General features: G+C 38.2%; 1 protein-coding gene across 6 annotated transcripts; it reads left to right on the top strand.

Annotated features, from left to right (window-relative positions):
- Positions 1-220: 220 nt before the first annotated feature.
- Positions 221-14,060, top strand: LOC123308410 (PHD finger protein rhinoceros). Of its 6 annotated transcripts, none has more exons than XM_044891067.1 (5): positions 221-903; positions 1,662-1,812; positions 1,933-2,039; positions 2,706-2,983; positions 6,365-14,060. In XM_044891067.1, the coding sequence occupies exons 3-5, from the start codon at positions 1,974-1,976 to the stop codon at positions 13,887-13,889; spliced, it is 7,869 nt and encodes a 2,622-aa protein (XP_044747002.1). In that variant the 5' UTR covers positions 221-903; positions 1,662-1,812; positions 1,933-1,973; the 3' UTR covers positions 13,890-14,060. The 6 variants fall into 6 exon arrangements, with proteins under 6 accessions (XP_044747002.1, XP_044747010.1, XP_044746995.1 ...); XM_044891075.1 differs by having other exon boundaries at positions 221-1,346; positions 1,764-1,812; XM_044891060.1 differs by having other exon boundaries at positions 221-1,346.
- The last annotated feature ends 1,612 nt before the right edge of the window (positions 14,061-15,672 follow it).

Below are 15,672 nucleotides of genomic sequence, written 5' to 3'. Positions count from 1 at the left end.
CAACGTTGGCCGATTGATGGTTTCAGATTTTCAGAAATCCGGTTGCAGTGGACACACTAGCACTAGGTACCAAAAATTTGTCATTTCATGCGCCAAATATAGGCCTAGGACTTCGAGATTCTTCATCCATTCAGGAAATTCTAAGTATTCTGAAATGCTGTTAACTCGTAAAAAATGATCAGAATATAAAGATCAAAGAGACCATAATAGATATATATTTGGTGCAGGGGCACCGGAAATTCTGAGGGAGACTGTGCCCCCCTAGCCCCTATCCTATCTACGCCCATGTTGAGCGATTAAGTTCACATATATATATTTATAACAATGTTCATGTTGTTTCTAGTTTTCTAGTTTGTTCATGTTTTATTTTCATCAAATATTTTCTTACATTTCTTCAAAATGCCCTATATCATTCGCACGAGTTACATATGAAACGGCTCCAATTGTTTTGTTGAATGAAACTTAATATTGATTTTTCGGATGAGGGACGTTTTCGAAGACAATCGATCTGCATTTATCGTTTTCACTAAAAATTTAGTGATCCATATCGACTTTTGGATTTTGATGACGTGCCTACGGTCATATATTAAATAGAGCATGCGAATTTTTGTGGAAGTGGGCGTAACTTCAAAAATGTTTGAATAACTATATTATTGATAATAATTTCTCCTAGAGCTTCGATATCTGAAGAAACATCATTGAATTCTTCTATAGATTACGAAAAGGTTCTAACTTGAATGAAATTAAATCAAATTTTATCCCCGCCAAAATATTGATGTTGTCACGTGACAACAGGTTAAATATTCAGTTAAGAAGGCGCCAAATATTAATCACCTGTGTTATTGTTTTCACCTCTATTCGATACTAAAACAGATCAATTATATAGCATAATCTAAATATTGGGTACTCACTTCTTGAGGGACTTACATATTTATTTGTTTTTAAACTAGCTTCTTTGGAATGCGAAATCGGTCCCGATTTCGAAGACATATTGAAAAGAAAGAGAAGGACGGAGTGTTTTATTCAGATGGGAAAGTAAGCAAAATATTAATTTTTGAAAATAATTGTGTCATACTTCCCAACTAGATTGATGTTAGATTCTTCAAAACAATCTTCAGAAACATCCGCTTACATAGTGACGATTTCTGATTAATTTATTATTGCAATTTGATCAAGAACAAAGAAGGATCCAACTAGTTCTTGTTTCGTGCTGTGTCGTATATTGATAGTGGCGCCACCTACTCTGTCAATGTTGTTAGGCTTACCAATAAATGGAGTCTAGTGAAGTTGATTTGCCAAAATTCATTTGAAAATCAATCGGAATCATGAAAATCCTTAGAGAAATGGTAAAGGAATGACAGGCATTGGTAGTTACAAATTGTTTTTCATTATGAAATCCTTGGTTTGTGCTAGTGAAATACCATTTTGGAAATGTTTACAATGTTAGACATGGGAGCCACCTTTACTGTTTGACACTGTATTCACAAAATTATTACCTATTATTGATGAAAAATGGTTGAATATGCATGGATCATACATTTCACTTTTATTAATTCAAACGTATGTATTAATTTGAAAACTACCTAGTTTGACTGTGAATGATTAGCACAAGTCTATATGCTGTAATCTTTATCCAATTTTTATTTTTTTCTTCCAATCAGCTACCCCACTAATTTTTTGATCATACTCAAAATATTTATTCTACTCTTCAAATTTGAATCCTGGCAAATCATCTGGCATAAGAATGGAACCATTTGTTTCAGACTTAAATATTTACCTGTGGTACATGTCCTGCAAATGGATAATTATGTAGTGAGTACATTTGTTTGGTTTTTGTTAGTTACAAAAGTACAAACTGGAATTTATATGATATTATCATATTATTAGAATTGATATTTTGGTATTTTCTTTGCTTATTCAATTTATTTTTAGGTTACGTGGAGGGCATTACTTGCTTGCACCATATAAGTGCGATGTCCCAGAGAATAAAAAGGCCTAATCGTTCTGAAGATGGCTTTGTACCCGTCAAAAGGCGAAAGGTATCTATGGAATATAATTTAAACCTATTGTTTGGTGATTGAATGTGTAAGCAGAGAGAGAAATCAACACTATGATAGTTGAAGAAGAATTGTTTGAGTTTGATCAGCTGTTAAAAGTTCACTATACATATTACTTTTCAAAGAGAGGTTCATCTTCATATTTGAAGGTTTTTTAGGCTTTGATCTCATATAATGGATCTTTTACTTAATTGCCTCAATTTTATAGCAATTTATAACGATTTGTGTTTGAACTATTGAAGTTACTGATACTTTGCAGCTTATTTGAGAGAATCATGCTTAGAAATTTAATATTTATACAACTAAAAGTGTAGAAAGAATCACTGGATATAAACTGAAAGCCAATAAATGTCTAATTACCTATAAGATTGGTAGAAATTATTTTGGTTTGTTGCAGTGAATATTGATTAATATTGAAAGCAATATCACTCACTGGTTTTGGCCAAAATTTATAACATCAAATATTCTTTTATGATGAAAAAAAGGATTATGTGTAATTACATTTACATTGATTGAGGGAGTATTTCTCCTCTCTACCTCTGCTTAATTAACTTATGGCTTACCTTAATATTTAATGATCAATGGAAATTCCTAACAGTTTGCAAAGGTTTGTGATATTAAGATTTCCTTACGATAAATAATTTTTAGCGCATGGCGGTGGAAGATGAAGAAGCCGCCACCTTGGCCAGGATTTACAACAGGAACTCGAGTGAAGCTCCGGCAGAATTGTTTCGTAAAGATCTCATTAGTGCAATGAAATTGCCTGATTCCGAACCGCTCTCTGTTGACGAATATTGGATCATTCAAGATCAGTGGAAACAAGAATGGGAAAGAGGAGTTCAAGTTCCTGTCAATCCGGATTCTTTGCCCGAGCCATCGGTCTCCATTATTAGAAATGTCAGGAAGTCGGCTCACGAGTTCAAACTGTGAGTTTAATGAAATACTTTTTATGCAGACTGATTAGTTTTTAGGGCTTGTTACACAAATGTAGAGTACATTGGTGTAACATGTCTAAAGGATTGGCATGTTATGGATTGCGGAATTTTTCTTACACGATTTTATGAAATGGTTTATATCGATACCAACTGACAGAAGAGACTCCGGACACAAGTGTAAAAAGAAAGAATGTTAGTTCGATATCTCACCAATAAAATTCGTCTAAATTCTTCACAAATTTTTTCACAAATGGCATTACAATCTTCTTGTTTGAACACCCAACAATCGTTATGAAATAACAACAATCGTGGTGTAAAATAGGGTAACAATAATAGCACTTTGTCAACATAAGCACTTTTAATAAACTGTCTCAATTTTCTACATTTTTTTCATCCTAAATTGCACGATACAACAATTCTTTCAAGTAAACTACGTAGCTAGTCAGATAAACTTGTAAGTACCGAACCATTCTTTGGTCAGCCATTTGTTAATGTTTTGTTTTGTTTTTCCGATGCCGCAGTCACCTTCCATGAAATTTGATGAAATTCTGTCAAACTTCTAGGGGTTGTAGCTCAACCATCATGAATATTTTATAATTGGTTTCAATACTTCATTTAATTCCTCCAAGTATTTTATTTCTAATCACTGAGAAAGAGTTATCCAACTTATCGAATATGTCATTTATTTTAAATTAATTTCCCATAAGCCGCACTATGGAATATTTTAATTGATGTCCAATAAGTCTTCAGCCTTAGAATGCTAAATGTATTCATGTTCATATGTATTTTGAAAACTTAAGTATCGAAATACAAAATTTTTCAGCGTTTATTGGTATTTGGAATACCAATTACAAATTTCATTGACAAGAAGAATATAATTTTTTGTACTACTTTTCTTCATTTTCCTTTAATGATTCCAGTTAAGATTGCGGAATAGTAGGTAAAAATGCAAGGGAATTGAAAAGGATATTTTCTGACAAGTGACGAAATATTACCTTGATGGCAACAGTTCATTTACATTTCAAGTCACATAAAATCTTGTACATATCTGCTAAAATGATAAAGGAACTTCCTAGGAATGCAATAGTCCTAATAACCTAATAAAAGTTTATCAGGACTTTGCTAAAACAGACTAAAACACTCGCCTGAAATGTTTAACACTGCGGAGATATTGATGATATTAAAACCAGGAAATAACACAAATGAAGTGTTATCGTATCGCCCAAAAAGTCTATTACCTGTAAAATGAAAATTGCTGGAAATACTACTATGACGGGGAATAAATGCTGATATCTCTACTGATCATTGAATACCATCCCACCAGTTTGGATTTTGACAGGGGCACTCTGTCACTTATCGAATTACACAAGTAATTAACGAAGCATTTGAACAGAAGCAGTACTGTACTTCTTAATTTGAGCCAGGCTTTTGACTGAGTTCGACACAGTGGAATGTTGTAAAAAATCAAAAATACCTTCCACTGAAGGACTTTAACGTCTTGAAGTCCTATCTTTTCCTCAATGGAAAGATCCTTCTCACGCCATTTTCGAGTCTGAACTTGTATCTTGTTATCAAATTACACAGAATGATATTCTGATCGCTTGTTTTGAATTCAAATAAAAAAGAACTCAATTTTTTAAGTCCTTTCTTCATTTTTTCTGGGGCAAACCAACTTCACAACATTGTAGTAACTGCAAAATTCACCTGTTGTTTGAGCCTTTGTTGAGGGAATAAATGAAGACATTATTTGAAAAAAAAAAAGAAGATTTGTGGTATCATTTTTCAATTTCAAATAAGGTTTGTAAACAAAATATAGAAAAGTTGACATCTAGATTTTTCGGGATATCTGAATTCAAATTTAAAAACATGGTTTTGTTCCATGTAAAATTGCTTTACATTATCATCACTCAACTGACCCTGTGTCTCTTATGTAGTCGTACTGTAAAAATTTTATTTGCTTAAAGCTACAAAGTTGGTAACATGAAATTTATAATATACATCAACAGTCATCCGCTCAATATCTATTCTTAATATCACTTATTGTCAGTCTCTTGAATTGATTTAAGTTACAAGCAGATCTCATAAAAAATGGTAGATTTTTCTACCTATTAAATCCATTATAAAAAAGTAAAGTCATTTTTTGGTATTTCTTCAAAGTTATCCTTATATTCTTATACTTGTGGCCTATACCTGATAAAAATCGATAGTAAATCTAAATAATACGCATATACAGGGTGGGTGTTTGACTCGTACAAATAGTACAAATATTTTAACGGTAGATTCATGAAGTCAAAAGAAACACTTTTTTCTTCTACATTTTTTCCAATTCGGCCCTGATAAAAAGATATAACCATTTTGAATTTTCATAATGAGCTATGCCACCCTGGAAAAACAAAATTCCCTTCAGATTAACAAGCTAAATCTATGACACTGTGGATCTTTTAAACAGAGTTGCATTCAGCCGAGTTACCCAATTTTCCGAATATCACAGATACTTTTTGATTTTCGAACACTAAATTACTCGAAAACGGCGCATTATACGGAAAAATACGAAGAATGCTTTTATTTTACAAAACTTTCAAATATATTTCAGATAACGTCCAGCTTAGTTTGAACAGTTGGATTCTTTGAATTTTTGGTATTTTTATGGCATGAAATGGTTATAATGAGAAAACTGGAAGACGTGGGTGATATCTTGTGTTCGAAAAAGATTCATCAAATAAATGAAAAACTATATTCCGAAATTTATTTCATTCGATAAAACCGTTTGTGAGATAAAACTAAAAATAACATTTTTTTGTGGTTTTGCAACAGCCTGTATCTTTTAAAACGAGCCGATTCGAGAAAAATGGTAAAGGAAAAAAGTGTTTCTTTTGACCTCAAGAATCTACTGTTAAAATATCTGTACGAGTCAAAGATTCACCCTGTATATGTTTCCATGATTAATTCATGCTTCTGCCTTATAGAGCATGGATTTTTACAAAAATGTTTTTGAATGAATGTTATAGTGTACCAAAATGAGTTAAATCTTAACATATTGGATGTTTTTCATTGTCTGGTATTTCAACACTCGATTTTTTAGTTTGAATTCATAATTTTTTCGTACTTTATCAGTTGAAAGAGACTATGCTTGAAAAATTATTCTGTTTTTGATGATACATAATGATTGAGATATCCTTAGCAATAAAAATTACCCCTTCACCAATAAAATATAGAACATTTTATTGAATATGTTCCCAGGTGTCTTGTTTTCATACGAAATAGTCCAAAATACATCAAAAAAGCAATTTTCGACATAATCCATCTTTTCAGTATAATAAATTATGATGAACCCGAGAAATAGATTTATTCTAAAAACAATTTTTTTTACAGGCCAAAAAATAAGTACATTCGCATAACAAGAGATGAAAACTTTAAGGTGGACGAGCATGTACTGTCCAATGCTCCCAGTCAAGCCGAAGATGCTTGTTCTTACGATTTAGATGAAAACGACGTTGCCTGGCTGAAACTAATGAATGCGGAACGTGCCACTTGTGGACTCGGACCGGTACACGAAGATCAGCTAGAAAGGGTGATAGAACGTTTCGAAATGGGCTGCTGGGAAAAGATACAAACCATACTTCGAAACGAAGAGGGGCTAGGGATAGAATTCGATGAAAACGTTATATGTGACGTGTGCAGATCGCCCGACTCTGAGGAGGGAAACGAGATGGTGTTTTGTGATAGTTGCAACATTTGCGTACACCAGGCATGTTACGGAATCACCCGAATACCGGAGGGTCAGTGGCTCTGCTGCACCTGCAACCTTGCCATTAGACCCAAGTGCGTTCTGTGTCCCAACAAAGGAGGTGCCATGAAGTGTACGAGATCCGGTCAAAAATGGGCTCACGTTTCTTGTGCTCTCTGGATTCCGGAAGTTAGTATAGGTTGTGTCGAAAAAATGGAACCCATCACGAAAATATCCAGCATTCCCGCAAGCCGATGGGCTCTTATCTGTGTGTTGTGTCGAGAGAGGGTGGGGGCTTGCATTCAATGCTCCGTGAAGACGTGCAAAACTGCCTATCACGTTACTTGCGCTTTCAAGCATGGCCTGGAAATGCGAGCGATCATCGAGGACGAGAATGCGGACGACGGCGTCAAATTGCGTTCGTATTGCGAGAAACACAGTAAATCCAGTAAAAAAGAGAAAAGTATCTGTTCGGGCTCCGAAGACGACGATAGTAGACGGAGAAAACGAAAAGATATGACGTCCGAGGAGAAAAATCTAGCTCGCGCAGCCAGACTTCAAGAAATCGAGTCGGAGTTTTACAAATTCGTTTCGGTAAAAGATATTTCCATTAATTTGAATGTTGATCAAGAGGCCTTGACTCATATATACAATTATTGGAAACTCAAAAGGAAATCCGGACACAACAAACCACTATTACCACCAAAAACCGAAGATATCGAAGTTTTGGCTCTGAGTCCGGAAGATATAGATACGGAGAAGCTGAAAACGTTCGTCCAGTTGAGACAAGACTTGGAAAGAGTGAGGAATCTGTGTTATATGGTGACTCGTAGGGAGAAATTATCTCGCTCTTTGTTTCGATTACGGGAACAGACTTTTCTCAAACAAACCGCTGTCTTGGAGAGTGGTATCAATTTACCTAGTGCAGTCATTAACGCCGTCATCGAAGCTAATCACGGACCTTCCATATACGACAGGCTTTATTCCCACGACCAAGCCCAAGATCATTCGAACGATTTTGAACTCCTTTTAGCTAGAATTCAAGGACTTAAATCTCCCACCGGTTCTGGGGACGAGAAGAAACCAGAAGTCAATGGCCTCTTCAAAGATGTCAAAAGCAATCCGTACAAGAAAGTCTATTTCAACGGATCGAAGAGGAGAAGTTCGGCATTATACAGTAGTATGTCTAGTGCGAGCAGTAGCAGCAGCGATGAAAAACCTAAAGAAAATAAGGAGAACAGGGTGAATAGTACCTCAGACGATGAAAAACCTGTCACGGAAGCTGCCGAGAAGAAACTGAAAACTAAAAAGCAAATGAATAGAAAAATGACCGACAGACGGAAAAAACCTAACGCAACAAACCAAGTGAAATCTGAAAGTAGCAGCGAGGATGACATCAAACCACCGGCCAAGAAGCAGTGGTGTAACTCAACCTTCAATCGATCCAAGCTCAGTATCGTGGAGCATCAGTTAGGCCTTTCCGCAACAGATAGTGATGACTTAATGGACCTGAGGAATAACCGAAAACCTTCCAATCAGAAAACTAAGATATCATCCATATACTCGGATAGTGACAGTTCCGATTCTACGAAAAACGATGATAAGTCTGCCAATAATAGCGATTCCCAGCAAAAACTGAGAACTAAAGCTTCAGTTAAGGAATTCTCCAACAAACCTTCAACTTCTAAAGCTACCACCAATAACAAGAACAACACGGAAAACAAGAAGAAAACGAAACAAGACGAAAACAAGAAAGAAAATTCGGTTAAGAAGAAGGATTATGTACCGTCAGATCTGATTGTCCCTCAGAGACAAGCAGCTAAGAAGGCTAGTGAAAACTTGAAGAATAACACGATAGGCAGACCGAAGGACTCGCAACCTCCTCAAACTGATGAAATCCCTAAGGTAGAAGAAAAGTGCAAAACGCAGAAACAGAGGGTCAAAAGTCGGGATACGAAAGAACCTCCCAAGGTGGACAAACATGAGAAAGTGGACAAGGTGGAAAAATCTGAAAAATTGGAGAAATCGGATAAGTGTGATAAGGTGGAGAAGGATAAACCGGTGCTGATGGAAATATCGGAGAATGAGAAGGGAGAAAAAATGGATACCACTGATTTATTGGCGTACGTTCCCCAGAGGCAAGCTGCTAAAAAAGCAGCGGAACACATTAAAAGTGGACTTGGCAAACCTGCCATTCCCACCGATAACGTTATATCAAATGAATCCGATAAAGTGAAGAAAGACAATGAATGCTCAAATAAAAACAAGAAAGACGTCGATATTAAAACTAAAAAAGAACCGGAAATCGAGAAACCTGCTAAAATTACTGAAACTAAACGAAAGTCTTCCTCAATTAGTAGTTCGTCTTCCTCTAGTAGTTACTCATCGGGATCCTCTTCTAGCAGCAGCTCGTCAAGCGATGATGACGACGACGAATCTGAAGAACAAAAACCGCGATCGGAGAGCCTGTTTTCGGTATCGCATCGAGATCAGGCTAAGCGAGCTAATGCCAAGGACCGGCCCTTTCTTGACAAGGGATCCAAGTCCGCGACATCTAGCAGTAGCACTTCCGACTCCGGTAATTCCACACCATCATCCGCTTCGCAGAAACCCAATGTCGCACCACCACCACAACCTAAGGCACAGTCTCCCCAACGATCTCTGGAAGCCACCAAATCAGATCGGTCGCGATCGCCAAGGAAAAGTACCGATAAGAAATTACCATCACCATCTGAAAGAGAAGAATCTAAATCCAAAGGAAAGGCACAGAGAGGAAGATCACGCCCATCCAATACTGGTGAGGTCGGAAGTCCTCGTGTCGGGACTAGAGATCTGTCTGGTGGCAAACTTGTCTCTGTGGAAAAAGACGGAACGAAAAATAGGAAGAGAAAACAGTCTGTCTCAGATGCGGTGGAATCCGTTGAAACGACAGAAAAGGCAGCTCGATCATCTGAGCTATTATCTCCGGTCAGGGAAAAGGACAAGAAGTTGAACGAAAGTCCGGCGAGGAAAATAACTTGTGAGCACGATAAAAGTACGTTGAATCTTGAGAAAGAGATTTTAGAGAGGAAAGCGTCGAAGGAAAACAAGAGCAAGTCGACGTTGGACAGGTTGTTCGGACCGATTGGAAACACGGAAAAATTGAAGCAAGAGGAAGCGAAGCATGGAAAACCCAACAAAAAACTGTCTGAGAAACAATCTAAGCCTGAAAGACTGGATAAACCGGTTGATAAGCATGATAAAATATTCAAAGAGAACAAAGAACATCCTATTGCTAAAGAAAAATCGCCTAAGAAGTCTCCGTGTAAAAACCAAATCAAAACTCTGGAAGATCCCTTCACCATCAAACCATTTAACGAGGTTAAAACACTAACCAGGATGGAACCAGTTACTATTCATGAAAAATCATCAGACTCTGATAAAAAACCAATCAGAAGTAACTGTGAAGAACCCCCGGAAGTAAAACGCATTGAAGAACCAATTCCTTCAGAAATTCATCAGTCTCACGAAAAAGAAGATAATATAAAGAATAACATGGAAATAACTGCTCTTCCCGGTAACATAAACAGGTCGATATTCTCTCCTCAACCTCCGAAAGAATCGGATCTCCTGGACTTTGATAACTTCGATGATAGTTTGGGAATATCCAAGGAAGATGACATTCTTAGACCATTTACTTTCAACCCTTCGATGGTTAATAACGATGATACTAGGGAGGAAAACGTTAGGGAGACTTTGAATTTGGTGGAGAAATTGCGGTTGGGTCTCTCCAAAAAGCCAACCGGGTGCGAAGTCGATGATACTCTTAGCATAGGTTCCAATTCTAAACACGATGACCGCTCGGAGTTTCTGGAGCAAGTGGTTCCCGACAATGTGAACGCGGAGCTCCCTGCTATGGCACAGTCAGTCAAACAGGAAGAACCAGCAAGACCGATGGTTAGCTCGGAAATGAAAGTCGAACTGACTCAGACTAAGATGTTCGACGGTCACAATCAGAATTATCAGTTTATGAACTGTCAGGCGGATGTTTCGGTAGAGTGCAATAAGAATATTCCGATAGAACAACATCAAGGTTTACCGGATACGTTAACTACGCAGGGCGACGAGAGATGGGTCCCGCCAAGCGACCAGAATTACTCCAATCTAACCGATGGTAGCCACCATAACTTCATGGCCAACGTCGCCCAAGTCGAGTCTCATAATTTCCTAGATCAATATTCCGCGAGCGTGCTGGATCAGGAGCATCACAAGAAATACCCTGAAGTCAATAATATATTGGCGGACGTCGGTGCCCGTTTGCAAGAAGAGGTGCTCAAGAGTCAATCTCATCTTTTACACGGGCAAAGAATCTCACAGCCATTGTTAGAATCGATTCCGGACAATACAAAGTTCCCCGAACTTCACATGCATCCTCCTAGTTGGCCCGACAATGCCATGCTGCCAAATCGCCGATCTTCATCCAGTTCGGCTGCTTCGTCTATAAGCTCAACATCTCGCCGGAATGACACGGAAGAAGATCCTAACAAGCTTCGAACCGATATGATGGTCGTGAATCCTCCCCCGAACATCGATATCAGTTTATTTCCATCGCAAACCATACCAACATTCCAGCCTAACCCTCTCGAACCGTTCGCTGCCTACTCGGAGGCTTCCCAATTCGTCAACCCCGTCAGCCTGTTCGCGGGACCTAATCTTAATACTCAGCTAGCTTATCCCTCGGCAGGTCCCGCAGGTTTTCCCCCGGCCTTTGGCGCTCCGTTTCCGACGCCCCACGTGTTACCTCCGATACCTAAACCCGAAGAAAATATCCAGTATCCATCGGCGTGCACTGCAGCTTTTACGTCGTCGCAACACAACATGGCCCTTACGGCAGCAATGGTTAATCTACCTACCAAGGAAATAGAACCTTCCTTGGACGAAAGCATCCCTATTTGTCAAAACAACCTCGATTCCTTGCATCAACAGAAGGAAACCATTCCTCCGCCTCAAGAATCCCCGATAGTGAGCTGCGCAGCAACGAGTGTTACCGATGCAGTTTCTTCATCGCCTAGTCAAAAATCGACACCCGGTAAAAAATCCCCAAGCAAGCCTACGCGATCTTCAGCTCGCGTAACTTCGCAACTAATGAACAAATCACCGAATAAAAGCCCGGGGAAGAGTCCGCGACAACAAGAACAATCGTCGAAACACGGAAACGCCGGTAAAAGAGACGGCAAAAAGGGTGGTAAAGGATCTGCTGGGAAGAACACTCAGTATCAGGGTAAAGGCCGTGGAAGGGGTCGAGGAAGAGCCAGACCGGCTATTTCAACCCCTCACATGGAGTACGACATCATGGGTAACACCAACACCATTCAAAAATTGGTCGGTACGGTCTACGATCTAGATTTCGACGATGAATGGAACGAAACCGCCGATTTGAAATCGATGAGAGAGAGGAGAAAGTCCGTGGACACTCACGAGAAAAAGGCTGATAACTCCTATTTGAAAGATAGCATGGAGTCCCCTAAATTTTCTAGTCCTTTACAGAATTCCCACAAGAATAGATCCTACGCCGACCTCAGCAACCTAAGACCCCCCACTCCATTCGACGATTCTAACCATTCCAAGGAAAGCGAACCCACCAGTTTGAAGATGGAGGAGGAACCTCCGAAATCTGTTTTTCCTGATATTGTTCCGCCATTTTTACCTGGCCCCGTCGATATGAGAACCTACAATAGTAACTACGAAGAACAGAAGTACGAATCGACCAACTTATTGCAAGCGTTCGCCGCTGGGACCACCGAAAATCAAGTCCACGAAGGGATTGATGAAGAATATGAGAAAGAACTACACGCCGCTCTTATGTGTAAAGAAAAAAGTGAACAAAACGCAGTACCTGAAATTAGTAATATCAAAGTTTCTTTATCAGATTCGAGGAATCAACTCAAAGTTAAAATTAAGGGACCCATTGCCAACTACACTTCCACGGTTGCACCTTTACCACCTCCGATGGTCGATCCTATAGTGGTCACGAACATCACCTCCAATTCGGTATCTATAAACGTTGCGAATAGCGCTAATGCGTCCGGTACTTCCAACTTGAGGAGGATGAGGAAGAAAGAACTACTTCGTCAGTATTGGTCGCAGGACATGAGCACGGACGATCCTTCAAGCATTCCAATAAATAATACTCCGGCAGATCCTATTGTACACCGAACTGTGACGATCCCGAAGGCTGTGACTTCCGTTACCAGTATTCCCACTAAAGAAGATTACAGGGACTATAGGACTGGTAGTGATGATTTCCTAGAGAGCAAACAGCATAAGAAAGAACCGAAGGTGAGGTCTGCTCTCACCAGGGAACTTAGGCAACTCGATTTATCATTGGACGATGAAACACTGTCTGACCGAAGGAGAGGTTCGGCGACTGGTAGCAATAATACAAGCTTTAATGAATCAACAAAACGGAGGGGTCGACCACCTAGGACATCGACGGAACAACAACCATTAGTGACTCCCAAACTTAAGATAAAGATAGGCAACAATAGTATAATTTCATCGACTAGGATAGACGATAAGAAAGACAAGATTAAACCTCCGAAGAAACGTATATCGAATATACCGATGCCGAGCGTGGAAGATTTGAAACGGGAAAGTATGAAATACAGGAAAATGGTGATGGCCGGATTTGGCGAAGAGAAAGAGAAGAAGAAAAAGAAGGATAAGAGCGAGAAGAAAAAGAAGAAGAAGAAGCACGAGGTTGAGATCATCTCTAGTGACATGGAGAAACCAACTAAATTAATCATTCGGTTTAATAAAAAAACGGACGGGGAAGTGAACAAACGGACGAGTGTTAACAGTGAAAGTGTTAAAACTGACCACTCGGTGGCTAGTGAATTAACGACTAGTGCCTCAGTTGGGGGGGAAAGTTCTAGTGCGAGTAACAGGTGCTCCCCGCCTAAAGTGACTCCGATTAAATTGAAACTTAGCAGGTGCCAGGAAGGTTCGGCTTATATAATGAAACCGTCGGTCGAGGACAATTCCCACACTTCCACACAAGAAACGCCGGTTTCTCAGCCGGGACAGCCGCCTCCCCAACTGCCGACGCCGCCCCCTTCTGCTGAACTGTCGGATGCGGTTCACCCCCCACCTGACCCCTTACCCCTAAATAAAGACTGTGAAGTTAGATGATAGTTGTGTACATTCGATTCTGATCTGTAAAGTATATACATAAATTATTCCAGGTAGGCTCATTAGATGTGCACTTCAAGGATGGTTTCGCGGCAAATTTCATTGATAGATGATTTTGAATTTTCATTTTTACTGTACAGGGTGGGCAAATTTAGATGTTTTAGCACTACAGTTTTTAAACCAGAGGAGATACACAAAATCTGATACTCCATTCTCGTTCTCTTTTTCTGAGAAACTTACAATAGTAGTAGTGATTTTTGGCCACTTTCTTTTGTTTTCGAGTTATAAGCAAAAATTGGAAAAATGGCGATATCGAAATAAATTTATATCTCCGCTAATACTGATGATAGAGCTCTGAAATTGAAACATTATACAGGCACTTTTTTACGTAGAATCCAGTGGCGTGCTCGCCTTTTTAGCAGGATTCTTAATTACGAAGCTATGATCCGAAGTTATGTTTTTTTAAATGGGAACACTAGATTTATGTGCGATTTTTTGAAAGCTTAATTTTTACTGATTTCAAAAATATATAACATCATATGGTTTGTATCAATATAAATAATAGAAAATGGTCAAAAACGTTTTTTCTCAATATTTCTATCGTTTCAACTTTTGATGAGCATAGAAAAATATAGCATCGTATGATTACCACTGTCTCCTTCTATAAGTCCTTTCATTATAATGAAAATATATGAAATATATCTTGATTCAAATTTTGGGAAAAAAAAGCATAGAAAGAATGGCATTGCCGGAAGGAGACTTATATTGATACAAACCATATGATGTTATATATTTTTGAAATCAGTAAAAATTAAGCTTTCAAAAAATTGCACAGAAAACTAGTGTTCCTATTTAAAAAAACATAACTTTGGGTCATAGCTTCGTAATTAAAAATCCTGCTGAAAAGGCGAGCACGCCACTGGATTCTACGTAAAAAAGTGCCTGTATAATGTTTCAATTTCAGAGCTCTGTAATCAGTATTAGCGGAGATATAAAGTTATTTCGATATCGCCATTTTCCAATTTTTGCTTATAACTCGAAAACAAAAGAAAGTGGCCAAAAATGACTACTACTATTGTTAGTTTCTCAGAAAAAGAGAACGAGAATGGGGTATCAGATTTTGTCTATCTCCTCTGGTTTAAAAGCTGTAGTGCTAAAACATCGAAATTTGCCCACCCTGTACAGGGTGGGCAAAATTGGTGGTATCTGCACTGCAACTTTTTAACCCGCCGAGATAGAGGAAAATGCATAGCACATTACGGTCGTCTTTTTTCGAGAAAGTAATAATGCCATCTACTGCATTTCTCTATCTTCTTTTGTTTTCGAGTTACAGGTCAAAATTAAAATTTCAACTTTGGTCTTTATCTCTGTTTCTGTTTGCGCTAGGATGTTGAAATGAAAACATTATACAGACACATTTTTCATAGCAATCCAGTGGCTATGATCTTTTCCTACAGGTTTATTTGCAGATCTATAACATAAAGATGTGTTTTTTCTTATGAAAATAGTGGTTTAAGATTACTTACTTAGAAAGTATAGCCATTATTTTACTGTTTCATAAATATATTATACATTGCCCTCAGTCTTTCTAAATAATTTTAAACTAATGTTTCCATAAGAAAAAACATCTTTATTTTATTTCTCAGCAAATAAACCTGTTGGAAAAATCATAGTTCGCCACTGGATTGCTATCAAAAAAGTTTCTGTAAAATGTTTTAATTTTAACAGCCTAGCCCAAATAGAAACGGAGATAATGACCAAAGTTAAAATTTTAATTTTGACC

This window comes from Coccinella septempunctata, chromosome 1 (genome assembly GCF_907165205.1).
Source record: "Coccinella septempunctata chromosome 1, icCocSept1.1, whole genome shotgun sequence".
In the NCBI taxonomy this organism is placed as follows: domain Eukaryota; kingdom Metazoa; phylum Arthropoda; class Insecta; order Coleoptera; family Coccinellidae; genus Coccinella; species Coccinella septempunctata.
Note: the sequence above shows the minus strand (reverse complement) of the source record. Positions and strands in the feature narration are given on the sequence as shown.